The 22,396-nt window shown below is 55.0% G+C and overlaps 2 protein-coding genes across 2 annotated transcripts in view; both read left to right on the top strand.

Moving 5' to 3' along the window:
* Positions 1-1,018, top strand: part of CACNG4 (calcium voltage-gated channel auxiliary subunit gamma 4) — a 47,863-nt gene extending 46,845 nt beyond the window's left edge. Inside the window, exon 4 of the mRNA XM_008149403.3 lies at positions 480-1,018. Within this exon, the coding sequence (XP_008147625.2) occupies positions 480-1,018 (539 nt within the window). The remainder of the gene's footprint in view (positions 1-479) is intronic.
* A 10,190-nt stretch (positions 1,019-11,208) lies between these two features.
* CACNG1 (calcium voltage-gated channel auxiliary subunit gamma 1) lies at positions 11,209-21,955 on the top strand. Its single transcript, XM_008149404.3, has 4 exons — positions 11,209-11,568; positions 17,812-17,886; positions 20,616-20,753; positions 21,210-21,955. Exons 1-4 carry the CDS (start codon positions 11,334-11,336, stop codon positions 21,434-21,436), a joined length of 675 nt encoding a protein of 224 aa, XP_008147626.1. The 5' UTR covers positions 11,209-11,333; the 3' UTR covers positions 21,437-21,955.
* The last annotated feature ends 441 nt before the right edge of the window (positions 21,956-22,396 follow it).

The following is a 22,396-nucleotide window of genomic DNA, read 5'->3' as shown; positions in this document are numbered from 1 at the left end:
AAATGGACAGAGCGCATGGCAGTGCTCTCCACCTACGTTCAGGAGGCCATCGGGGGGCAAACTGTCCCAGCCCTCCTTGTATGAATGCATGACTCCCCGACTCCTCATCCCCCTCATCCTGGAACTGTCCCTCACTCGCTCGCCCTCTGCCCGCCGCCAGCCTCTGAGGAGGAGGGAGGGGACCTGCGAGAGGCTGGCTATGAGCACAGTAAGGAAAGACAGTAGCAGCGGCCTCTCTCCGGAGGGCAGCTGGGAGCTAAGAGCCCTGCTTTATTGTGTATCTCATCTGAACGTGTGCTTCGCTACCCACTCAAAATGAGTTACTTAAAAGACACGCTAGCCGCCAGAATAAAGCTGGTGGCCACTCCCATCAAAGCAGGGAGTGGCCACCAGCCCCGCTTCCGCCCGCCTGTCCCCTGCCCGCTGTGGGTCTAACCTCCGCCTCTCCCCTCCGGCCCCCTCTCCTCCTTCCCTCTCAGGCCTCAGTAACATCATAGGCATCATCGTCTACATTTCCAGCAACACGGGCGACCCGAGCGACAAGCGCGACGAAGACAAGAAGAACCACTACAACTACGGCTGGTCCTTTTACTTCGGGGCCCTGTCGTTCATCGTGGCCGAGACCGTGGGCGTCCTGGCCGTGAACATTTACATTGAGAGAAACAAAGAGCTGAGATTTAAGACCAAACGGGAGTTCCTGAAGGCTCCCTCCTCGTCCCCCTACGCCAGGATGCCCAGCTACAGGTACCGGCGACGGCGATCCCGGTCCAGCTCCCGGTCCACGGAGGCCTCGCCCTCCAGGGACACGTCTCCCGTGGGCCTGAAGATCTCCGGGGCCATCCCCATGGGCGAGCTGTCCATGTACACGCTGTCCCGGGAGCCGCTCAAGGTGACCACGGCGGCCAGCTACAGCCCGGGCCGGGAGGCGGGCTTCCTGCAGGTGCACGACTTCTTCCAGCAGGACCTGAAGGAGGGCCTGCACGTGAGCATGCTGAACCGGCGGACCACCCCCGTGTGAGCGCCCCTGCCTGGCGCCAGCCGCTCCCCGGAATGGCTGCTTGGACCCCACGGGAGGGAATCGAACCCTTAAGATGGACCCGCCGTGGACTAACGCCAAACCCAACCCCCCTCCCCTCCCCCGGTCTCCAGATGCGTGGCGGGCTGGCGTGGAGCAAAGCGCCAGGACACTGGAATCCGAAGCGAGAGGCTGACTTGACCCCCCCCAAAGAGGGTGGGTGGACGGATGCCCTGGGTTCCGGAGCGCTGTCCTGAGACGGCCCGGCCTCCGCCCACCTGAGAAAACACAATCGAGCCATTCTCCCCTCTTGGAAACAAATATTTCCGTGAGAACTTGCTTTCGGGGCCTTCCCTCCCTGCCTGGGCCACTGGGAGGCCACCGGCCGGGCACACGGGGGCCGAGGACACTGGTCAGCTGCTTGTTAACCTGAGGTTCCCGGGCCTGGGAGCCGGAAATGTGGAAGCCGAAGCTCGCCCCTTCCTTCCCTCCATCTGTCTGTCTGTCTGTCTGTCTCTCCGGCAGTGGCCTGTTGCTGAAACGGCTGTGATCCCGAGGAGAGAGACCTGCGGCCCATGGTGCTGTGGCCTTTGTGCTGTCCTGGGGCCGGCGCCCCTCGACGGAGGAGACCGAGGCCTGTAGGGGAGGGAACCCACAGAGGGGGGCCTTCGCTGGCCTGGCGTGAGCTAAAGGCCGCAGTCTGTGGCTGGCGTTCCTATCTGCTTCTGGACGTTTCTGCCTCACACAGAAAGGGCAGAACACACTGACTGTGCTTGAGAGGCCGGAAGGTCCCGGGGTGACAGGGGCCACAGCGGCCCCGTGGCTCCTGCTGGGTCCTCCTGGGGAGAGGACAGGTGGGCCTGCCACACACGCTGATTGGGCATCAGCATCCCAAACTGCTGGGCGAGGGGGGGGGGGGCGGGGGTGAACAGGGACCAGAACCTCAGAAAACACACTTCCGTTTCCGAGGGGGTTATTAATCGTGATTTATTGCAAATAGCCGCCAGGAGGGCAAGTCCCATTCACTCCCTCATCTTACAAAGCAGCAGGATGCCCCCCACAACTCCCATTCTTGTAACTTATTCTGCCGCCCGACCCTCCCCCCACCCCCGCCCCCGCCCCCCCGCAAAGGGCTCAGCGAGGAAGAGGATGGGGGCCAGGCCTCGGCTTTCTTCCTCCTCACCAGAGGGCTGCTCTGCGCTCCCTGGGTGACGGTTTTCCAACCCTGCCCCACCCCCTTCCAAAGCCAGCCGAGGCATGGAAGCATGTCAGGTTCAGGAGAAACACGTTGTGGGACACAGGGCTTACCCCCTTTTATATATAAAAAAAGTCCTTTCTTACTTTGTGAGACGTGGGAAGCCGGCCTGGAGCAGTCAGCTGGGATCCCCGGAGCCGTTGGACTTGGAAGTGACAAGTAAATTCTTACCTCAGGCCCCTGCTCACAGTCCCCCTGGGTGGACTTGGCCCCTAGGAGTTCAGATCCGGGTCAAGGTCACTGCCATCCTCCCTTTCCCCCGAGAGGACATCTCCACGTGTCTCGCCTCCCACCTCCATGGACGGCGCTGCGGGCTGGAGCTGAGGCTCAGAGCCCTCCCTCCCTCCCGCTGACCTTGGCTCTGTGAGGTTCGTCCAGCATGTGCCGCAGTGAATGCTGGGGTGTCAGGGCACGTGGCCGCCCCTGCCGAGGGCTGACCCCAGCTGTCCTGCCTCACCCCCGCCACCCTCACCCCTCCACACCATGACACCATCTTTCCAGGCTGGAAGAAAGAGGTGAAACCTGGGGACCCATCACCCAGCAAGGCCCCAAGATTCCAAAGCCAGGCAGCCTTGCTGTTCCTTCCACAAAAGTCCCCACCCGCCCCGCTCCCCCGGAAGTCTGTCCTTTCACGGAGAAAGCTGTGTTCCAACGAATCCTACCTCTTGCCCAGTCCCAGGCAGAGCACGCACAGCCCACTCGAGGGACCGAGAAAGAGTAGAGAGAAGCCACCAAGCGCAGGGAGAACAGCCTCAGACCCTGGTCTCCACAGCCTTTCTCCACACACCCGGCCCCAGGCCCCGGGAGGGACCCCCAGCTCTGGTTCCCGTCCTCCTCACAGCCTCTTAGCTGGGGCCGCCCGGGAAGGGGGGCGGATGGAGCTGGACCCCTGCCCCTGTCATTCTGAGACCTTGTGCTCCAACCAGCCCCTGTGTGTTTCGCCAAGTAAGCACCTGTGAATCCTGTACCTACTACTGGTTTGGGGTTGTTAGTTCGGTCTTTTTTTTTTTTAATTAAATAAAATGATTTTTAAAATGTTCTCTTCCTGATGTGGGGGGAGGGGTAGAGCACCCCTCAAGCCTGTGGACACTTAGAGCCAAGAGTGTCCCTGAGTCTGGGGGATGCTGCGGACCCCCAAGAAGAGGGGGGTTCAGTGTGGGTCTAGGCCAGTTTCCCTGGCTTTCATCGGGTCGCTGACCACCTCCCGGCACCAGCGGCTGGTTTCCGACCTCTGGGAGGGGCCGTGGAGGGGCCTTTCACAGCAGGGCCGGAGATGGGCATCTGGGCAGCTGAACAAGCCGGGCCTCAACCTGCAGGTGAGGCCGCAGGGAGAGCCACAGCTCAGAGGCCGCACGCTGCTCAGTGGGGTTCCTCAGTCCACCGACCAGCCTCCTTTCCTGTCCAAGTTCCGAACTGGCTACGAAGTAGAAGAGCCTGAATTCCAGACTGAGCTTTAGTCCTGAGACAGCTGGATGGGAGAATGTGTCCCCGGCCAGAGGCCAGAGGGGACAGAGCCACCGATCCCAGGCCACTAGGAGGAGGGAGGGAGGGAAGGAGGAAGAGAGGGAGAGAGGGGGGGTGATGTGGACATACTGCGCAGGTCCCGCGGGATGGCGTCACCCACCAGGTTCAGCCCAGCAGATGGCCATGGCTGGACGTCACCCCCACGCTCTTGGAGGCATGAGGAGGATAAGCAGTGTCCCCTAGTTCTACCCAAGCTGCAGCCCAGGGGACCGTCCCATCCAATCACAGGCTCCATCTCCGGGGACTAAGACCTTGAGTTTTCCTGAGAGCCATCCTGGATCCGAGAGGCCCCAAACTCTTGAGTGTCACGAAGTCCTTCCAACCCTCATCCCAGCAAAGAAGGCCGAGGGCCCAGTGTCCCGTGTTCCCATCCTTGTGCTGCAAGAACCACTCCCACTTGTCCAAACTTTCAGCCCTGGCTTTTTTTTTTTTTTCTTTTTAATCTTCACCCAAGGAGTGAGGATATTTTTTCCATTGATTTTTAGAGTGAGTGGAAGGGAGGGGAGAGGAGAGAGAGAGAGAAACATCGATGTGACAGAGACACATCAATTGGTTGCCTCCCACATGTGCACCAAGCGGGGTGGGGGGCGGGGGCGGTGTTGGGAGAGGTGGGGAGGCAGAGATCGGACCTGCAACCCAGGTACGTGCCCTTGACCAGAAATCGAACCTGAGACCTTCTGGTGTGCAGGCCGATGCTCTAACCACTAAGCCATGCCAGCCAGGGCCAGCCCTGGCTTTTTAACCCTCTTACTGGTGTCCCAAATGTGCTGAGCCACCAGGTCTCAGGGCCAGGGAAGCTTAGGCCCCCCACCCCACCAACTGACCCCCTGCCAAGCTCTGAGCTGATGGCTTCACCAGCCTGGAGCCAGCGCCACCCAGCGTTGGCACCATGTGCCCGAACTTCTGTGCCTCCTGTTTATTCTTAGCCTGGAAGAAACTGGCTGGGCACATGCGTTGCAGCCCTCCTGGTGGCCTCCCGTGGCTGCCTGCAGGTCGTGTCCTGGGGTGGCCTCCGGTATGGGGCTCATGGGGTCACATGTTTCATTCATCTGAAAACTCTGCCTCCATAATTTGCAGAGTTAGATCCACAGAAGTGGATGCTCTGGTTCCCCAACCAAAACGCCACTCAGATCCTCCCTCCAGCCCAGCAGCCCCCATTCTGCCCTTCACTTACACTGAGTGGCCAGATTATTATGATCTCTGAACGCATAATAATCTGGCCACTCAGTGTGTGTGTGTGTGTGTGTGTGTGTGTGTGTGTGTGTGTGTGTGTATTAGAGGCCCAGTGCATGAATTCGTGCATGGGTGGGGTCCGGCCAGCCTGGCCAGGGGGAGGGGACATGGGCGGTTGTCCGGCCTGCCTGCTGGTCGAACTCCTGGTCGAGGGGACAATTTGCGTATTAGCCTTTTATTATATAGGATATACACTGAGTGGCCAGGTTATTATGCGTTCAGAGATCATAATACTCTGGCCACTCAATGTATATTATTTAGAATAGGCTAGCGACATAACCAACAACTCCCAAACGAGGAATGGCTTAATACAATAGAAATCTATTTCCCACTCATCGAGTTCAATCAACTGGGCAGGTGAGGGTGCTCTGCTCCACACAGTCATTCAGAGATTCAGGGACCCACTCTCTGGAAGCTCTGCCGTCTTCATCAGGGGCTTCTAACATTGCCCCCGGCATTGACACCCAGCAGGCAGACAGAGAAGAGAGAGGGCAGTTGTTCTTGTGAGTAGAGAGTCTTGTGGGAGGTTTTAATGGACCAGGAAGTTGTGACTCTCTCCCCTGCCCACATGCCATTGGCCAGAACTCAATATCACAGTCCCATCTAAAAGCCAGGGAAGATGGGAAATGTAGTTTAGCCCAGGAGGAAAGGAAAACAGTTTGGGGAACAGCAGTCTGGGCTCCCTGGTCCATGTCTTTCTGTGTCTCCTTCTTTTTTTTTTTTTAATATATTTTATTGGTTTTTACAGAGAGGAAGGGAGAGGGATAGAGAGTCAGAAACATTGATGAGAAACATCGATCAGCTGCCTCCTGCACACCTCCTACTAGGGATGTACCCGCAACCAAGGTACATGCCCTTGACCGGAATCGAACCTGTGACCCTTCAGTTCACAGGCCAACGCTCTATCCACTGAGCCAAACCGGCTAGGGCTGTGTCTCCTTCTTGCCGCCCTGCCCCCAAATCGTTCTGGGAGTGCCTCCTTGAAACTGATGCCTTTGTCTGGGATTGGTCCACCTCTGCGGCCTCAGCCCCTCCTTCAGCTCCAATGTGAGGTCTGGCCTTTTCTCAGCTCCAGATACCCCGTCTGTAAAATGGGTCTGTGCTACCTTCTTCCTAGGTTGGAGGAGCAAGCTTGAGCTCCTGCCTTGACCCAAACAAGAACCACAAAATCACGGGACACCGTGACCCAAGCAGCAGTGGCAGGAACCTTAGGAATCATCTCATTCAACATTCTCATTATAGAAGAAGAACCAGCCCAAAAAGGAAATGGCCAGGGCGGGGGGGGGGGGGGGGGGGGGAGGAGGAAGGAATGGGAGGGTGAATAAAAGGAAGGAAGGTGGGTGCTACTGGCATCTACTGGGTGGAGGACAAGTGTGCTGCTAACGCACAGGACAGCCCTCACCCCCGCCCCCCAAGAATGATCTGGTCCAAAAGGTCAGCCGAGGAAGCAGCTGGGGGAGGACCCCTCTCCAGGGAAGTGGGGATCACCACACAGTACCTGGTCAGCTGGGGCCTGGCTCTCAGAGCACTCCTCTGGACAATCAATGTTGACAAACTTCTTGAGTGTTGTTAGTCAACAAACACCTCTGGAAGCTCACTCTAACGCCAGGCTCCTGTTTCCTTGTTTACGTTGAAGCTGAACTCATCTCCCAACAACCCGGGGAGGGAATCGTAACCTTCCTCATTTGACCGCAGGCTCTGAGAGAGGCCGGGCGACTTGCCCAGGGCTGCCTGCGGGTGACTGGAGGATTTGATCCCTGTCTTTCTGGCTCCTGGCCACCTCACTGTCCACTCATTGCAGCCTTGGGGGAGGAGGGGGTTGAGTGAGCGGGGCAGGAGGCCACTGAGCCGTGAGTCTGGTGTCACGCTGGGCCAGGTTTCTCCTGCTGCCTGCTTCAATTCCATCCATATTTTGTTCCCAAACCCAGGGGCAAAGGCACCCCCAAATCCCAACCCAAGACAGGTGGCTGTTTTCCCATTTTCTTCTTCAACCCACAACTTCTGTTTCCAAAAGTGTTGGCTCAAAAGAGGCAGGAATTGGAATGTGTGGCAGGGAAAGGAAATCCTGGGAATAAGTAAATGAGATTTCCTAATATGTCCACAGCCTGGGTGCAATCCCAAGAAGCCGCTGTGTGGCCGTGCACAAGTGACCTCACCCTTCTGTGCCTCAGTTTCCCTCACTGTAAAATCAGACCACAGCTTCCAATGTTCCCAATTCCTTCATTCCCTTACCATCACCACACCTGTTTTCCAACCTCAGCAAGCCCTTCAGGGCCTTGACCTCCCCATTTTCTCCCAATATATTGACCCTTCCTGGTTGCAGGGCCATCCTAACCAGCCCAGACATGGCAAGTCATCATCTAAACCCACCCTTGCCGATGCCCTCAGTTCCCTCGGCCCCTTCTCCTTCTAGCTTTTTCCTCCTCGAAGAGCCCCAGCTTTCTTTCAATCTCACTTTCCGTCTTCTCCATCCCTGCACCTGAGCTACAGGTGACGCCAGAGAAGATCAAGCAAATTGTAAATCGATGCCTGTGGTAGGCAGAATAGTAGTTCCCAAAATGCCCAAGTTCTAATCCTTGGAACCTGTGACTATGTCATCTTACATGGCCAAAGGGACTTGGCAGATGTGATTAAGTTAAGGATGTTGAGATGGGGAGATTTTCCTGGGTTGTCAATGAAACCACAAGGATTCATATAACAGGAGAGTCAGAGATGAAGATGCGATGATGAAAGCAGAGGTCAGAGTGATATGACCGCTGGCTTTGAGGATGGAGTGTTCTGGGTCCCCTGGGCAGAGGCACAGGATGGAATTGGGGGCAGCGAGACTAACGCAACAGAGGGCCCCAGGTGCACGGTGCAGGGAGGCAGACGAAGTGGCTTAAAGAGGTTGGGACCCACTGGCTGGCACCTCGTTTTTCTACAGTACCTTAAGGTCACCCAGGGCCATGTCTTAGCCGCATTAAGCCTGAGCTCAAAATTAGATCAGCACATTGCCAAAGAGAGTTTATTTGGCCCCCACCCAGGCATGCCCTGGTCCCAGCTCTGAATGAGGCCCACCTGTGGGGGATGTTATCCCTCAACCTAGTTATGTCTGGTCCTTCTTGGGACAAATGAAAACTGGTTCATCTGGATGAGAAAAATACAGACATCACCCAATCAGCTTAGTGTGGGAATCTACTTTGAAGAAAATGTCCTATCTCAGGAGGCTGCTTCCTTTTGAACTTGATCACAGAGGTGACAACGGTGCCCTCCCGGGGTGTCCCCCAGTGCCTGGAGGCAAATTAGCCATTGGTCCAAGCTGTCCCAGGGCGGCCCTTTGGCCTTGAGCCACAGAGAAATGTCCTTTGGATCATCTGGTGGAGTGAATTATTTGAGCTTCTGTCTCCTTCTTTCAGTCCACCTCTCCATCCTTCCATTCATCAGTCATTTAACAAACATTTATGAAGATCCCAAACTGGGCTCAGATCAGGTGGGTTCTCTGAGGGACTCAGAATGAGTACATAATACAGTCTCGCCATCTCTACCCTCCAGAAGCTTATGGCCCATTAGAGAAAGCTGATCCATCTGCAGTTCATAAATAATAACAACAACAGCCAATCTTGGATTGGATGCCGACTGTATTAGTCAGCTCAGGCTAAAGACCATACCCTGGATGACCTTAAGAACCAAAATTTATTTTCTCACAGCTCTGGAGGCTGAAAGTCCTAGACCAGCATGGTTGGGTCCTGGGAAGTCTGCTTCCTGGCTTTCTCCTCCCTCACATAGCAGAGAAAAAGAGACAGCAAGCTCTCTGGTGTTCCTTCTTAAGGGCACTAATCCCATCATGAGGGCCCCACCCTCATGGCCTCATCTAAACCTAATTACCCCCCAGAAGCCCCATCTCCAAATACCATTACACTGGGGTTTGGGCTTCAACATATGAACTGGGGGAAGGGGGGCTTAACTCAGTCCCTGGCACCTACGTTGGGCGAAGCTGATAAATGCATGATCTCTAATTCTACAGCAGCTCCCAGTCAGCCACTGCCCTCATTTTATAGCTGAGGGGAGGGCCGCTCAGAGAGGTTGATGACTGGCTGGAAGCCACACAGCTGGACGCCAGCGGGGCAGGGATCTGACCCTGGGGTTGCCGACTCCATCACTGGCACGTTGGTTCCCACTCCCTAAAGAGCTGTCCTTCCTGATGCCTGGACAGGGGAGGACCACGTGGAGCAAGCATGTCAAACTCAAAGGCTAACACGGGCCAAGTGAACGAGGTTTAAGTTTATGTGGGCCGCAAAAAAACAAACGCTTCAATTTTCATAGAAACGTAGGTTTATTTCGAAAAGTATAGTAAAAAATAAATAAATAAGAACAAGAGCAGTGATAAAATTAATGTTTTCTTCCTGACACTTGGCATCTCTTCTCTGCTACTCTCCTTCCTACTTCGGGGGAAATCTTGTTCACGGTGATTACTTTCAAAACTGACCCAAGGTGAATGTAATTCTGGATCTGACAGGGGACTTATTTCCTTTCACAACTGTAAATAACTGCTCACACCGTTATATTGGCTGGGCCACTAAAATATTCGTTGTGGCCCGCATGCGGCCCGCGGCCCGTGAGTTTGACATGCTTGATGTGGAGGATGCTGACGGTGTCCAGCCCCAGCTCCCAGCAAATGCCGGCATCCACAGGGCCCCCTTCTTGGCCCAACAAGGCCCTGGAGCGGGAGGGTGGGAGGGGGGGCAGGAAGCCTGGCAGTGGGAGGCTCTGTTTAAAGGACCTTTATTGAACGGAAAGAAGAATAGACCTGCCTGCAGTCCCAGGTGCTGCCAGCCTCGTGCTGGGTTTGCACACAGACTACGTCAAAAGGAAGAGCCATCCATCTTTTTAATGCATTTGCTGGCTGGGTTGGGGGACTCAGGACCCCTGCTGGGCATAGACCTGCCCCTCCCCGAGGGAAGGTGTGAAAATTAACTCAGCAGAGCGCCGGGGATACAGCAAGCTCTCACTGAAGACCTGCTCTTGTTAGGATCATCACTGGGACCAGGGGTCTGTGACGCCAAGCTCGGCCCCTGCGTGTTTCTCCGCACACAGACCATCTTTCCGTTAAGCTCGGTCAACCTGAGGCCAGGATCCTGAAGCTCAAGCCCTGCCCAGCTGGGGGTCTCTCCCTGCACATGCATCAGCCTCAGCTACACCCAGAGGGCCACTGGCGACCCGAGGAAGAGGAGACAGACCCGGGGAGGTGGGTGGGGCCTGGAGACCGGCTAGGGGGCCTGTGGGCAGGCAGGCCGCTCGGAAGCTGGCCCCAAACTCTCACAAGTCCTCTGCTATACCCACCCACCGTGAGCCTCTTAGTAGCCACCTATAAATCAACTTACGTCGGTTCTCTTTGACTTACATATAGTTGTTTTGTAAATAAAAGCATAACTGGGAAATCTGCATCCCCTGCCATTCATAGAGGTCATGCTAAATCGTTACAACGAAAACAGCCGACGCTCTGTCCTCTGCAGGCCTTTCTTGGATGTGTGAGGATCGGAAAGCTGTTAAAGACTTGCCCCAGACGGCTGTCTTTTGTTTTTCTTCTGGACCCAGTTGGGAGGATGGGAGAATTGAATAGAAAATAACATTCACACACTGGGCAGGCCCAGGAACCACCTGAAAGCTCCCTGTAGCCTGGGGATGCCGTGGGGCTGGGGGCTAAAGCTCTTGCCTGGGTAGTGGGCTCCAGAAACCCTGGGCAAGGGATCCCCACAATGTCCCTAGGCATGACCGTGGGTCCCCCAGACTTCCAGGGCCAGGACCCATTCGCCCCCCTCTGGTAACAGAGCTGCCCAGTGTGAGGACAGAAGGTTGAGCCCCCTGAGCCACAGGGTCTCTGCCCTTGCCCAGCAGTGACCTTCAGCGACACAGTGTCCCTCGCCCTCGCCCTCGCCCACGTCGGGTATCCCGAGCAGGCGCTCCGACAGGTCTCCGGTCGCCATCTAGAGCCTTCTCCCCTTCCCCCTCCCTGGGGTATTTCCGGCTCCAAGAGGGTAAGAAAGCCCTGAAACCCGAGACGAAGTCATCCTCGGTGACGGTGACGCGCCCGTACGTGTGCATTAATAGAAGCCTCCCTCAGGCCCCTGTCACGTGTGGGCAGCTGCTCAGCCCTGTCCAGTGGCCCTCAGCCCCAAGGCCAGCCCACTCTGGCTCGGCCCAGCACACTAAACTTAGCTTCCCCGCTCTGCACCACAATTGCCGCCACCACCCCAGCCCGGCTGCCACCTGCCTGGGGAGACACTGCCACCCGACCCTGCCCAGAGCACCCACTCCTTCGCGACCACCATGTCCCAGACCGGAACACTGAAGGTCCGCTTGACGCTCTTCTGCATCCTGGTGGGCGTCGTGCTGGCCACGGTGGCCGTGGTGACCGACCACTGGGCCGTGCTGAGCCCCCAGGTGGAGCACCACAGTGCCGTCTGCGAGGCCGCCCACTTCGGCCTCTGGCGGATTTGCACCAAGAGTATCGTCGTGAGCGGCAGCAAGGACAAGAGCTGCGGACCCATCACCCTGCCTGGGGGTAACGTACCCACTCTGGCCCCCGGCCCTGCCCCCTGTCCTTCTTTGTTCCTTCCGGAAAAGCGGCTCCGAACAGCCCTCGGTGCCCGGGAGAGGGGGTCTGAATTGCATGAGGCTGTGCTGGCGGCCGTGGCCACTTCCTTCTCCCTATTTCTGTCTTGCAAGACTTGGGGCTTTCCACCCAGAGCAGAGGGCTGGCCATGTGGGACAAGAGGCTCAGGAGAGACACCATGGACCTGCCAGACCGGGGGGCTTCTGGCCCCACCAGCAGTCACTCTTCTGGGGGCCCAGCTCCAGGCTCTCCCGGCAAGGAAGGCTGGTGGCCCTCCGTGCTCAGGCTGACGGGACCCTGTGGGGCGTGCGTATTCCTTCCCCAGCCGCCAGGGGATAGACAGGATCGGCCACGGAATGTACAGGCCCCCGTGCAGCCTGCAAACACAGGGCTCCTTGTCGTTGTGTAAGAATTTCGAGGTGGCAACAGCCGAGTGTGGGTGCGGGGGCCTTGAGTGACGGCACAGGGCTGAGCACCTGCTTGGGAAGTGGGACCTGGTTGTAGATGAGCCGCCTGCCTTTTCGGGAGAAACACCAGCCCTCCGGCCCATCCTCCCTCAGCTCAGACCCCTGCGGGGCTGGGAAGCACGTCCTGCCACTGGAATGTAAGTGCGTTTCCGATTTCCACCCACGGGGCGCGCCTCAGTGAAGGGGAGCTCCCGGTAAAGAACACCCGGGGTCGGGATGACGAGCCTCCCCTGCAATCGTACAGCCCTCTGCGCCCCTAGTAAATAGAGCACATGCTCAGGAAAGAGCCCGCTTGGATTCAGAGGCCACGGCTCTAATCATGCATTACCCATGACCCCCCCCCCAAAATGACGATTGGCAGGTGGGGGGCAGGGAGACAAAGCCCATCACAGCCTCTGCTTCCTCCCACGGTGCTTGGGCTCAGCAGCGCCAAGTCCCTTCCAGTGCTTACAAATGTCACTCCAAGTGCTGGCTGTCGGGCAGTGTGTTCATCACCCTGAAGAAGTATGATGGCCGAATTTAACCCATTCCAAGGAAGGTGGCATCTCACTTGGCGTTCAGAATTATTCTGTCTGTGATCGGTCTGGGTGTTCGTTGAAGCCTCCCCTTCAAAGGAGCCAATGCCAAGTCCCCCAAAATCTTGCAGTGTATGTGTGTGGGGGCGGGGGGGGGGGGGGGCAGAGGAGCCCAAACCTTGTTCCTCCCTCTTCCCTCTTTCTTCTTCCTTCCCCGCCCGCTGGCACCCGTCTTGCTCATTCCCACTGGACACTCGGAAGATTCATAAATACCCAGCTGTCCTGGAAACACGGAGTCCCAGGGCTGAGGGCTTTAAATGGCATGAGCATGTGCTAGAAGGGTATCACATAGCCCCGATGCCCATGCCCCTCGGCCACTGCCGAGCACGCCTGTAAACAGATGCATCATCCAGCCAACTCCCCAGGGCAGGGCAGGGCAGGGCAGCTTCTCCAGAAATGCACTGGGATGGTCCTGCCCACCTGTGCTGGGAGGCATCTGCCTTTTAAAGTCTGGCAAGATCACAGAGCAGAGGAGCAGGGAGGTGAGCTGAGTCTATTCAAGGGAGAGACAGGCTGGCAGCAGGTGGCTGAGCCAGCCCCTGGGGACCAGCAGGCACAGCTTGGCCTTGAACCTGGCCAGAGTCTATCTCAGTGCCTTTTCACTCTGATCCTGAGTGAATCATACTTGCGAGCACAGCCTTGCCCCCAACAGGCTGCTGCTGGGTGCTCCTGACTTCCTCCCTCTCCTTTCTCTGCACGTGAACATCTCTTCCTTCCCCCCACCCTTCCTGTGCGTTACAGGACCACTCTTTGCTGGAGGGATGGACAGAGTTCATACATGTTCCTTTTTTATTATTATTATCCTCACCCGAGGATATTTTTCCACTGATTTTTAGAGAGAGGGAAAGACGGAGAGAAATACCGATGTGAGAGAAACACAACAGTTGGTTGCCACCTGCACACGCCCTGACCAGGGCCCAAGCCAAGGAGGAGCCTGAAACCAAGGTACGTGCCCTTGACTGGAATCGAACCCAGGACCCTCCGGTCCTCAGGCCGATGCTCTATCCACTGAGCCAAACCAGCTAAGGCATACATGTCCTTATTTATTATTAATAACAGTAATAATAAGAACTGCAAACACAAATAGAGCACTACCTGCCAGACATTGTTTTAAGTGTTTTGCATATTAACTTCGGATGACATCAGAAAAAAAATGACAGAGTAAGAACCTCCAAAAATCCTCCTCTCCATAAAAACAATGTGAACATTAGCAAAAATGATCAGAATAAACTTTTTCAGAATTCTGGAAATGTATACTGCTTAGTGGAGTGCTTCACACTCTGCTAAGCACAGAGCCCCTCAGTAAATACTGGGAGATGTATTAGTTCCAATAATTTTAGGAAATCTCTGTGAGCTGACCACCAAACTAACTGAGCAGAGATTTCAGTGGCCACACATGACAAAGAATATAGACTTTACAAAATTAATTCAGAAAGCCACTAAATAACAAACAGAAATAGGAACAATCCTTGGGTAAGGTTAGAATCTGATTTCTAGAGTTGCTACATTATATTGTTTAAATTTTCCAGTTTTAAATTTAAATTTTAAAAAATGTCAAGACATGCAAAGAATTAAAAATGCATGGCCTATACAATAATAATGTCAATAATAGATTCTTAAGGAAGCCCAGATATTGGACTTACTAGACCAAGACTTTGTCACCTATTTTAGATATATTCAAGGAATTAGAAGAAACCACTGGCCTTCCTCATGTGCTAAGAATGATGTCTCATGAAATAGAGAATAAAGATATAAATTATTTTAAAAGGATCTAATAGAAACTCTAGAGTTGAGAAGTATAATAACTGAAATGAAAAAAAAATTCACCAGAAGAGTTCAATAGCAGAGCTGAGCAGGTAGAAAAACAAATCCATGAAATTAAAGATAGGCCAACTGAGATTAGCTAGTCTGAGAAACAGACAGGAGAAATAATGAAGAAAAATGAACAGAGCCTGTGGGACAGAATGAAATGTATCAATATACACCTAATGGTATTCCCAGAAGGAGAGAGAAGCAGGAAGTACATATGAAAAATAATGGTCAACATTTTTCCAAATTTGATGGAAAACATTAATCTAGAAACCCATGAAGCTTAATGAACTCCAAGTAGGATAGATCAAAATCTGGACACATCATAATCAAAAGGTAGATAAGACCAAAAATAAAGACAGACTCTTGTGAGAGCAACTAGTGACTCATCACATACAAGGAATTCTAACTAAGAAAAACAAAACCATGAAGGGCAGGGCAGTGGGATGACATATGTATTAACTCATCTAATTCTCACAAAATCCTCTATGAGGTCCATACTACTATCATCATCCCATCTTACAGATAAGGAAAACGAGGCGCAGGGAAGTTGGGTAATTGGACCGAATTCACACCATTACGACGGCAGAATGCTGGGCAATTCCTGAGTGACAGGGGCAGATGCCTGGCTTGATTGGTCCTAACTGAGCATCTTGTCGCTGCCGGAAGCGTCCAGACGGAGCACTGGGTCTGACACACCCCACCCGTGTTGGGGCCAGAGAGGAGCCTGTGGTCTCCAATGGGCAGCCATGGGGCCCTGAGCGGATGCCCCTCCCAGGCCTTCCTCACCTGCTAAGTCCAAGAGAGGGGACAGGGTTGGCCTGTCTGTCCTCAAGCCCTAAGTTCAGCCACGTTAGAGAGAAGCTGAGACTTCCTGATGTCCTCAGTGGGAGCCCTGCCCCCTGGGTGCCCCTCCCCCATGTGTGAGAGCATATAACTGGGGAGGGACAGGAACACTGCACCTGGGCCACTGAGGGGAACGTCCCCCCACCCCCCAGAATCCACAGGCTGGCTTCCCACACATGCTGTTCCCCCCCCCCTGGGTTGGAGCTAAGAAAGCTTTTGAGCAAGGGCCTGGTGGCAGCAGCGGTTTGTCCAGGATGGAGCCTGGTGTCTACCTCCTGGAGTTGACACCCCGAGCACGCCCTGCGCGAGAGGGGCCTCAGCACCCCAGAACTGCCCATAGCCGGGCCTTCGTCCCATCCCCCGCCCTCTCCCTGCTCCAAAGGCCTTTAACTCGCGGATGGCGCGTCGTCGCAGAAGCAGCTGACTGTGAAATACACTTGAATTCAATCAATGCTTTTCAGAGGGTTTTCACTGATGACCGAAATTGGCCCTTATAGAATGAAACAGAAATGTTCCTTTGTCCAGAGAGAGGCCCGTGGTGACTTAGGACACAGCACCAGCCATTTTGAAGCGGTGCCTGAAGAGAATCTATAGCTAATAATCTGACAAGCACAAGAGGGCTGCATTATGTTCTGAAACGGCCCCGGAAGCTGTGAGAGAGAAAAGAGCAGCGCGATTCTGACATCACCACTTGCCGGTGTCAGACACCCCAGGTAACTCAGTTCCAAAGGAAAGTGATTTAAATATAGAAGCTCAAAGAGAAGGCGGTTACCTCTCAGAACATTCGCTGCTGCTAACTACGCCAGGCTTGGTCTCCAGGGTTCATTTCCTTCCTCCACCATGGGAGCAGCGGTAACCCTGACTTGGGGGAGGAGGGAGGAGAGGGAGGCCACAGGCTTCGGGGGCAGTGAGATGATTCAGGCCAGAGAGAAGGAAGTCTGCACCCAATGAAGGCAGCACCTCGGGCGCGTCTCCAACAGAAAGGAGGCGGCAGTGGCCTTGTGAAAACGCAGGGACAGCCTGGCCTGTTTGGCTCAATGAATAAAGCTTCTGCCCACGGACTGAAGGGTCCCGGGTTCAATTCCAGTCAAGGGCATGAACCTTGGTTGCAGGCTCAATCCCCAGCCCTGCTCGGGGCATGTGCAGGAGGCAGTGATAGATGTGTCTCTCTCACACATGAATGTGTCTCTCTCTCTCTGTCTCTCCCCTCCCATCGACTCGCTCAGAAAAAAAAAAAGGAAAAATATTCTCGGGTGAGGGAGGGTTAATAGAAAAAAAAGAAAATGCAGAGACAACCTGAAGGTCAAGAAATGAATGCACAAACCAGAGGCTCTCTAAACAGAGATGTTTAGAAAAAGTAATCAATAAAGGGCCTCACACAAAAAGCAACCTGATTTACTTTCCTTAAAGAAACAAAATAGTATAAAATAACCCATTCCTCTACTTCCTAAATCAAGAGTAAATCATATTAACCTGTATTCAATATGCAATAAGACTATTCTTTCATTTGATAGTATGTCTAGTTATAGGAGAGATGAAAAGGAAAAACAGAAGAGAAATTATGCCTGAAATTATATTTAAAATCGGCTTGAATTTCTTTGTTCTGAGAACTTCCTCTACTCCCGCTACTGTCCGCAGATCCTCTTCGGCTTTCCTGATAGTTAGCAGGTAGACTGAGAAGCCGGCCAGGAAGGCCTGGTCTGGGCTGCCTCTGCAGCCACAGGTGTCGATGGCCCCTGAATGGATTCTCTAGCCCGCACCCAAGTCCCTCCAGGTGGCCCACTCCAAAGGGCACTTATCGGGGCATTTGAAGGGGCCTGGAGCAGGCTTCCCAGTGTGGCTGATCATCAGAATCTCCTGGAAAAGCCAGTGAGTGGGGGTGGGCCTGATGCTGAGAAACACAGCTCCAGACGTTGGTGGGACCCAGGGGTTCTCAACCTCAGCGCTACTGGCACTCGGGGGCTGGAGGATTCTATGATGCCAGGGGCTGTTCTGTGCATGGGGATGGTTAGCAGCATCCCGGCCTCTACCCACTAGATGCCACTAGCAGCCCTGCCCCGTTGTAACAGCAAAAATGTCTCCAGACATTGCCCAAGCTCCCTGGCGGATATAATCGGACGAACCACTGTGTAGCCTTTTGTTGACCATGTATCCTGTCCCCCCTGACAAATGACTTGAGCCCTGGGCCTCAGTTACCCCATCTGCCTAATGGGCTCAGTCCCCACAGTGCTGTCGGTACCTTTGACTCAATCAGCCTTGGCTCCCCGAGGATCTCCCAGCCTCTTACGCAACCCCCTTAACCTGGCGAAATTTTGGTCTCAGGGTCAGAGAAAGGTGTTTGTCTCAGCCCAGAGTGAGGGTTTGGGGAGAAGACACCAGCCTAGAGGTCCCTTCCGCCCACCCTGGTGGGATCACACCCACCCTCTCTCAGCCAAGCCTCTGCCTCAGCTACGGGCCCTTTTCCCTCAACTCACAGGTTGTCTCCTCCTTTGCAGAGAAAAACTGTTCCTACTTCCGTCACTTTAACCCAGGCGAGAGCTCAGAGATCTTCGAATTCACCACTCAGAAAGGTGAGCCCAGGGCGTCGAGCCAGGAGGGCGGGGAGCAGTGACTGCGGCCACAACTGCGGAGGCGGGAGATCATCTGGCGCAAAAGTCCCGACTTCCCGGGGCCTGACAAAGACCCTGTCACCCTCTGTGTGTCCCAGCCTCCACTCAGGGGCTGGCGGAGGCGGTGACGGCGCAGGGCCTGTGACAGGAGCTGGGGCAATGGAACAAGCGCTCACCATCCCTGGGGCGGTTTTCGGGGCTGGCGGGTCAGAGTCTGTGGGGAACGGATTCCCTCCCATGCCGTCGATCGCTCCCCAAGAATCAGGAAGGCAGGGGGCGTGGGGAGATGCATCAGAGTCCAGGAGCCCCGAGCACATGTGCCCTGGGGTCTTTCAGGAGCCATGGAGCTCGTATGCACCCCTCTGTCATGGGTACAGACCCACACCTGCACGTGTATGAACGGCGGCACACGATGTGGGCGTGCACACACACGTGCACACACACTCACTCTGGTAGATCCTTGTATTCCGGGGCAATACTAACACACACACTCCGGCAAATCTTACACCTGTCACTCACACACACACACACCACACACACCCCATGCAAATCTTACACCTGTCACACACACACACACACACCACACACACCCCCATGCAAATCTTACACCTGTCACACACACACACACCACACACACCCAACACAAATCTTACACCTGTCTCACACACCACACACACACACCACACACACCCCATGTAAATCTTACACCTGTCACACACACCACACACACACACACACACCCAACACAAATCTTACACCTGTCTCACACACCACACACACACACCACACACACCCCATGTAAATCTTACACCTGTCTCACACACCACACACACACACCACACACACCCCACGCAAATCTTACACCTGTCACACACACACACACACACACACCCCACGCAAATCTTACACCTGTCACACACACACACACACCCAACACAAATCTTACACCTGTCTCACACACCACACACACACACCACACACACCCCATGTAAATCTTACACCTGTCACACACACACACACACACACACACACACACACCCCACGCAAATCTTACACCTGTCACACACACCACACACACACACACACACCACACAAATCTTACACCTGTCTCACACACCACACACACACACCACACACACCCCATGTAAATCTTACACCTGTCTCACACACCACACACACACACCACACACACCCCATGTAAATCTTACACCTGTCACACACACCACACACACACACACACACACCCCACGCAAATCTTACACCTGTCACACACACACACACACCCAACACAAATCTTACACCTGTCTCACACACCACACACACACACCACACACACCCCATGTAAATCTTACACCTGTCTCACACACCACACACACACACCACACACACCCCATGTAAATCTTACACCTGTCACACACACCACACACACACACACACACACACCCCACGCAAATCTTACACCTGTCACACACACACACACACCCAACACAAATCTTACACTTGTCTCACACACCACACACACACACCACACACACCCCATGTAAATCTTACACCTGTCTCACACACCACACACACACCACACACACCCCATGCAAATCTTACACCTATCACACACATACACACACACACACACCACACACCCCATGCAAATCTTACACCTGTCACACACACCACCCACACACACCCCACGCAAATCTTACACCTGTCTCACACACACCCCACGCAAATCTTACACCTGTCTCACACACACACCACGCAAATCTTATACCTGTCACACACACACACACACACACACCCCACGCAAATCTTACACCTGTCACACACACCACAAACACACACAAACACACACCACGCAAATCTTACACCTGTCACACAACCACGCAAATCTTACACCTGTCACACACACAACACACACACACAACCACGCAAATCTTACACCTGTCACACACACACACACACCACGCAAATCTTACACCTGTCACACACACACACCACACAAATCTTACACCTGTCTCACACACAAACACACACACAACCACGCAAATCTTATACCTGTCACACACACACACCACACACACACACACCACAAATCTTACACCTGTCACACACACACACACACCACGCAAATCTTACACCTGTCACACACACACACACACCACGCAAATCTTACACCTGTCACACACACACCACACACACACCACAAATCTTACACCTGTCACACACACACACCATACACACACACACACATACATGCACACACACACATACATGCAGACACACACACACACACACGCCCGTGCTCTGTAATAAGCCCCCTTCCAGAGGCTGCCGTCAGCCCAGGACAGACCACCCTCCGCCCAGGTGCCTGCTGCTTTCTGCCCGTCACTCAGAGGAAGCTTCCGCTCCAGAAAGGCCTCCAGCCACGGGCCTCCGGCCCCGCCCCGTCCTCTGCCTGGTAGGGAGGTGGGGGAGGGGTTGCAGGTTAGTGCAGCCGGGAGTTAGAACTGAGTCATGACTCGTGTGTGACTTGAGTGGGTGATTGCTTCCCTCGGGGCCTCAGTCTTCCCACACGTGCAATGGGAATCCTAGCCCGTGGTGTCACTCACCTGGTTGGCGGCACAGCCAGCCGTGACCCGAGGCCGGGTCGAGGCCGCTGCTGAGGTGCCTGTCGGCCCCTGTGTGTGTTGCAGAGTACAGCATCTCGGCCGCCGCCATCGCCATCTTCAGCCTCGTCTTCATCATCATGGGAACCATCTGCGTGCTCCTGTCCTTCACCAAGAACCGGGACTACCTGCTGAGGCCGGCATCCATGTTCTACGCCTTTGCAGGTAGAGTGGGGGCACTCGCCTGTGAGCCCGGGTTGGGGGGCGATGTCCTGGGGTGAGGGCTGCTGCCGCCCCATCCTCCCTCCAGCCTTGAGATGTAAGTCGGGAGAAATTCCCGGGCTCCACGCAGGAGCAGACTTGGTCAGGACTCATCAACGCTCCTCAGTCTGGGGAGATGTTGGCAATTTGTCCATTTAATCCACAAGGCACTGGGAGCAATGCCAGTTACGATCACATTTTAAATTAATCCAAAAAAATACGAACAAAAGAAAGAAAGAAACGCAGTTGAGCGAACTGAGTGGTAGGCAGACAGACGGGTCACTTTTGCAGGTTCCCACGTACACCTCCCGCCTCGACACGGTCTCCCCACGGCCAGGTCTCCACCTCGTCCCTGCGGGAGCCCCGGGGGACGGTGGACACAGGCCGGGGGGGCCCTGAGCGTCCCCGCTCTGCCCTCAGGTCTCTGCATCTTCGTCTCGGTGGAGGTCCTGCGGCAGTCGGTGAAGCGCATGATCGACAGCGAGGACACGGTCTGGATCGAGTACTATTACTCCTGGTCCTTCGCCTGCGCCTGCTCCGCCTTCGTCCTCCTCTTCCTGGGCGGCCTGGCCCTGCTGCTCTTCTCCCTGCCTCGGATGCCCCAGAACCCCTGGGAGTCCTGCATGGACTCGGAGGCCGAGCACTAGCCCTCCTGAGGTCCCAGCGACTCTCAGGGCTTTCCCCCCCAGGAAGCCCAGCCCAGAACATTCTAGAGAGGAGGCGGGAGCGTCACCTCTCTCCTGTTCCCACCTGACCCACACTGCTGCAGCGGCTCCCCCTCCCCGAGCGCCTCTCTGGGCTGCGACAGGCTCCTGGGGAGCCCAGCAGGTGGACACGATGCAGACCTGCCCTCGGTGGGAAGGAGGCGGGGCCAGCAGGTGCACAGGTGTCTGCAAAGGCCCGACCTCCCGCTGGAGCGCACAGTTGTCCCCACGGCGCCGGCTGTCTGATAAGCTGGCTCCCGATGTCCTGTGAGCCTTTTCCGGGACGCCCTGTGCTCATTACCAGCTCGGGGTGTCCTCCGGTACAAGGAGCCAGCCCCTCTGTCCTCGGCGACAAGACGCGCTGTTTTTGGTGAGCTGAACATCCCGACCCCGCCTCCTCTGAGGCCCGAGAAGCATTTTTAACGGGGTCCTTTCTGACTGTGGTTTGAAATAAAAGTTCTTTGAAAACTTGCTTTCTCCTGGTGTCGTGTGCAGAAAACGCTAGGATCCCTGGCTGCAGCTCAGGGGCCGCAGGGACCCCGGAGGAGAAAGGAAAGGCTGTCCCTGCGTCTGCGGGGGACGCACGTGGGCACCCGTGGGGAGAGGGGTCCTGTTTACCAACGAGACTTGCCGCTCTGAATTCCAGCGTGCATCCCTGGGCCCTGGGGTTTTCTCTGGCAGAAACCAGAGACCATCCGACTAGGCAAGGGTGTTAAAAATAGGAGGGGTTATTTCCAGAGCGCTGGCCCGCCAGGCGTCCAAGTGCTAACACAGCAGTCAAGCCGCACAGCCACAGGTGTCTGATTTCCGATGCCGGATTTTCGTTGCAAAAAAACACGAGGAAGCAGGGCTTAGCTGTTAGACGCGGAGGGCCGTGACTCACACGCTTCCACCTGCCGGAGC

This window comes from Eptesicus fuscus, chromosome 20 (genome assembly GCF_027574615.1).
Source record: "Eptesicus fuscus isolate TK198812 chromosome 20, DD_ASM_mEF_20220401, whole genome shotgun sequence".
Lineage (NCBI taxonomy): Eukaryota > Metazoa > Chordata > Mammalia > Chiroptera > Vespertilionidae > Eptesicus > Eptesicus fuscus.
This window is presented reverse-complemented; position numbering and strand designations above follow the sequence as displayed.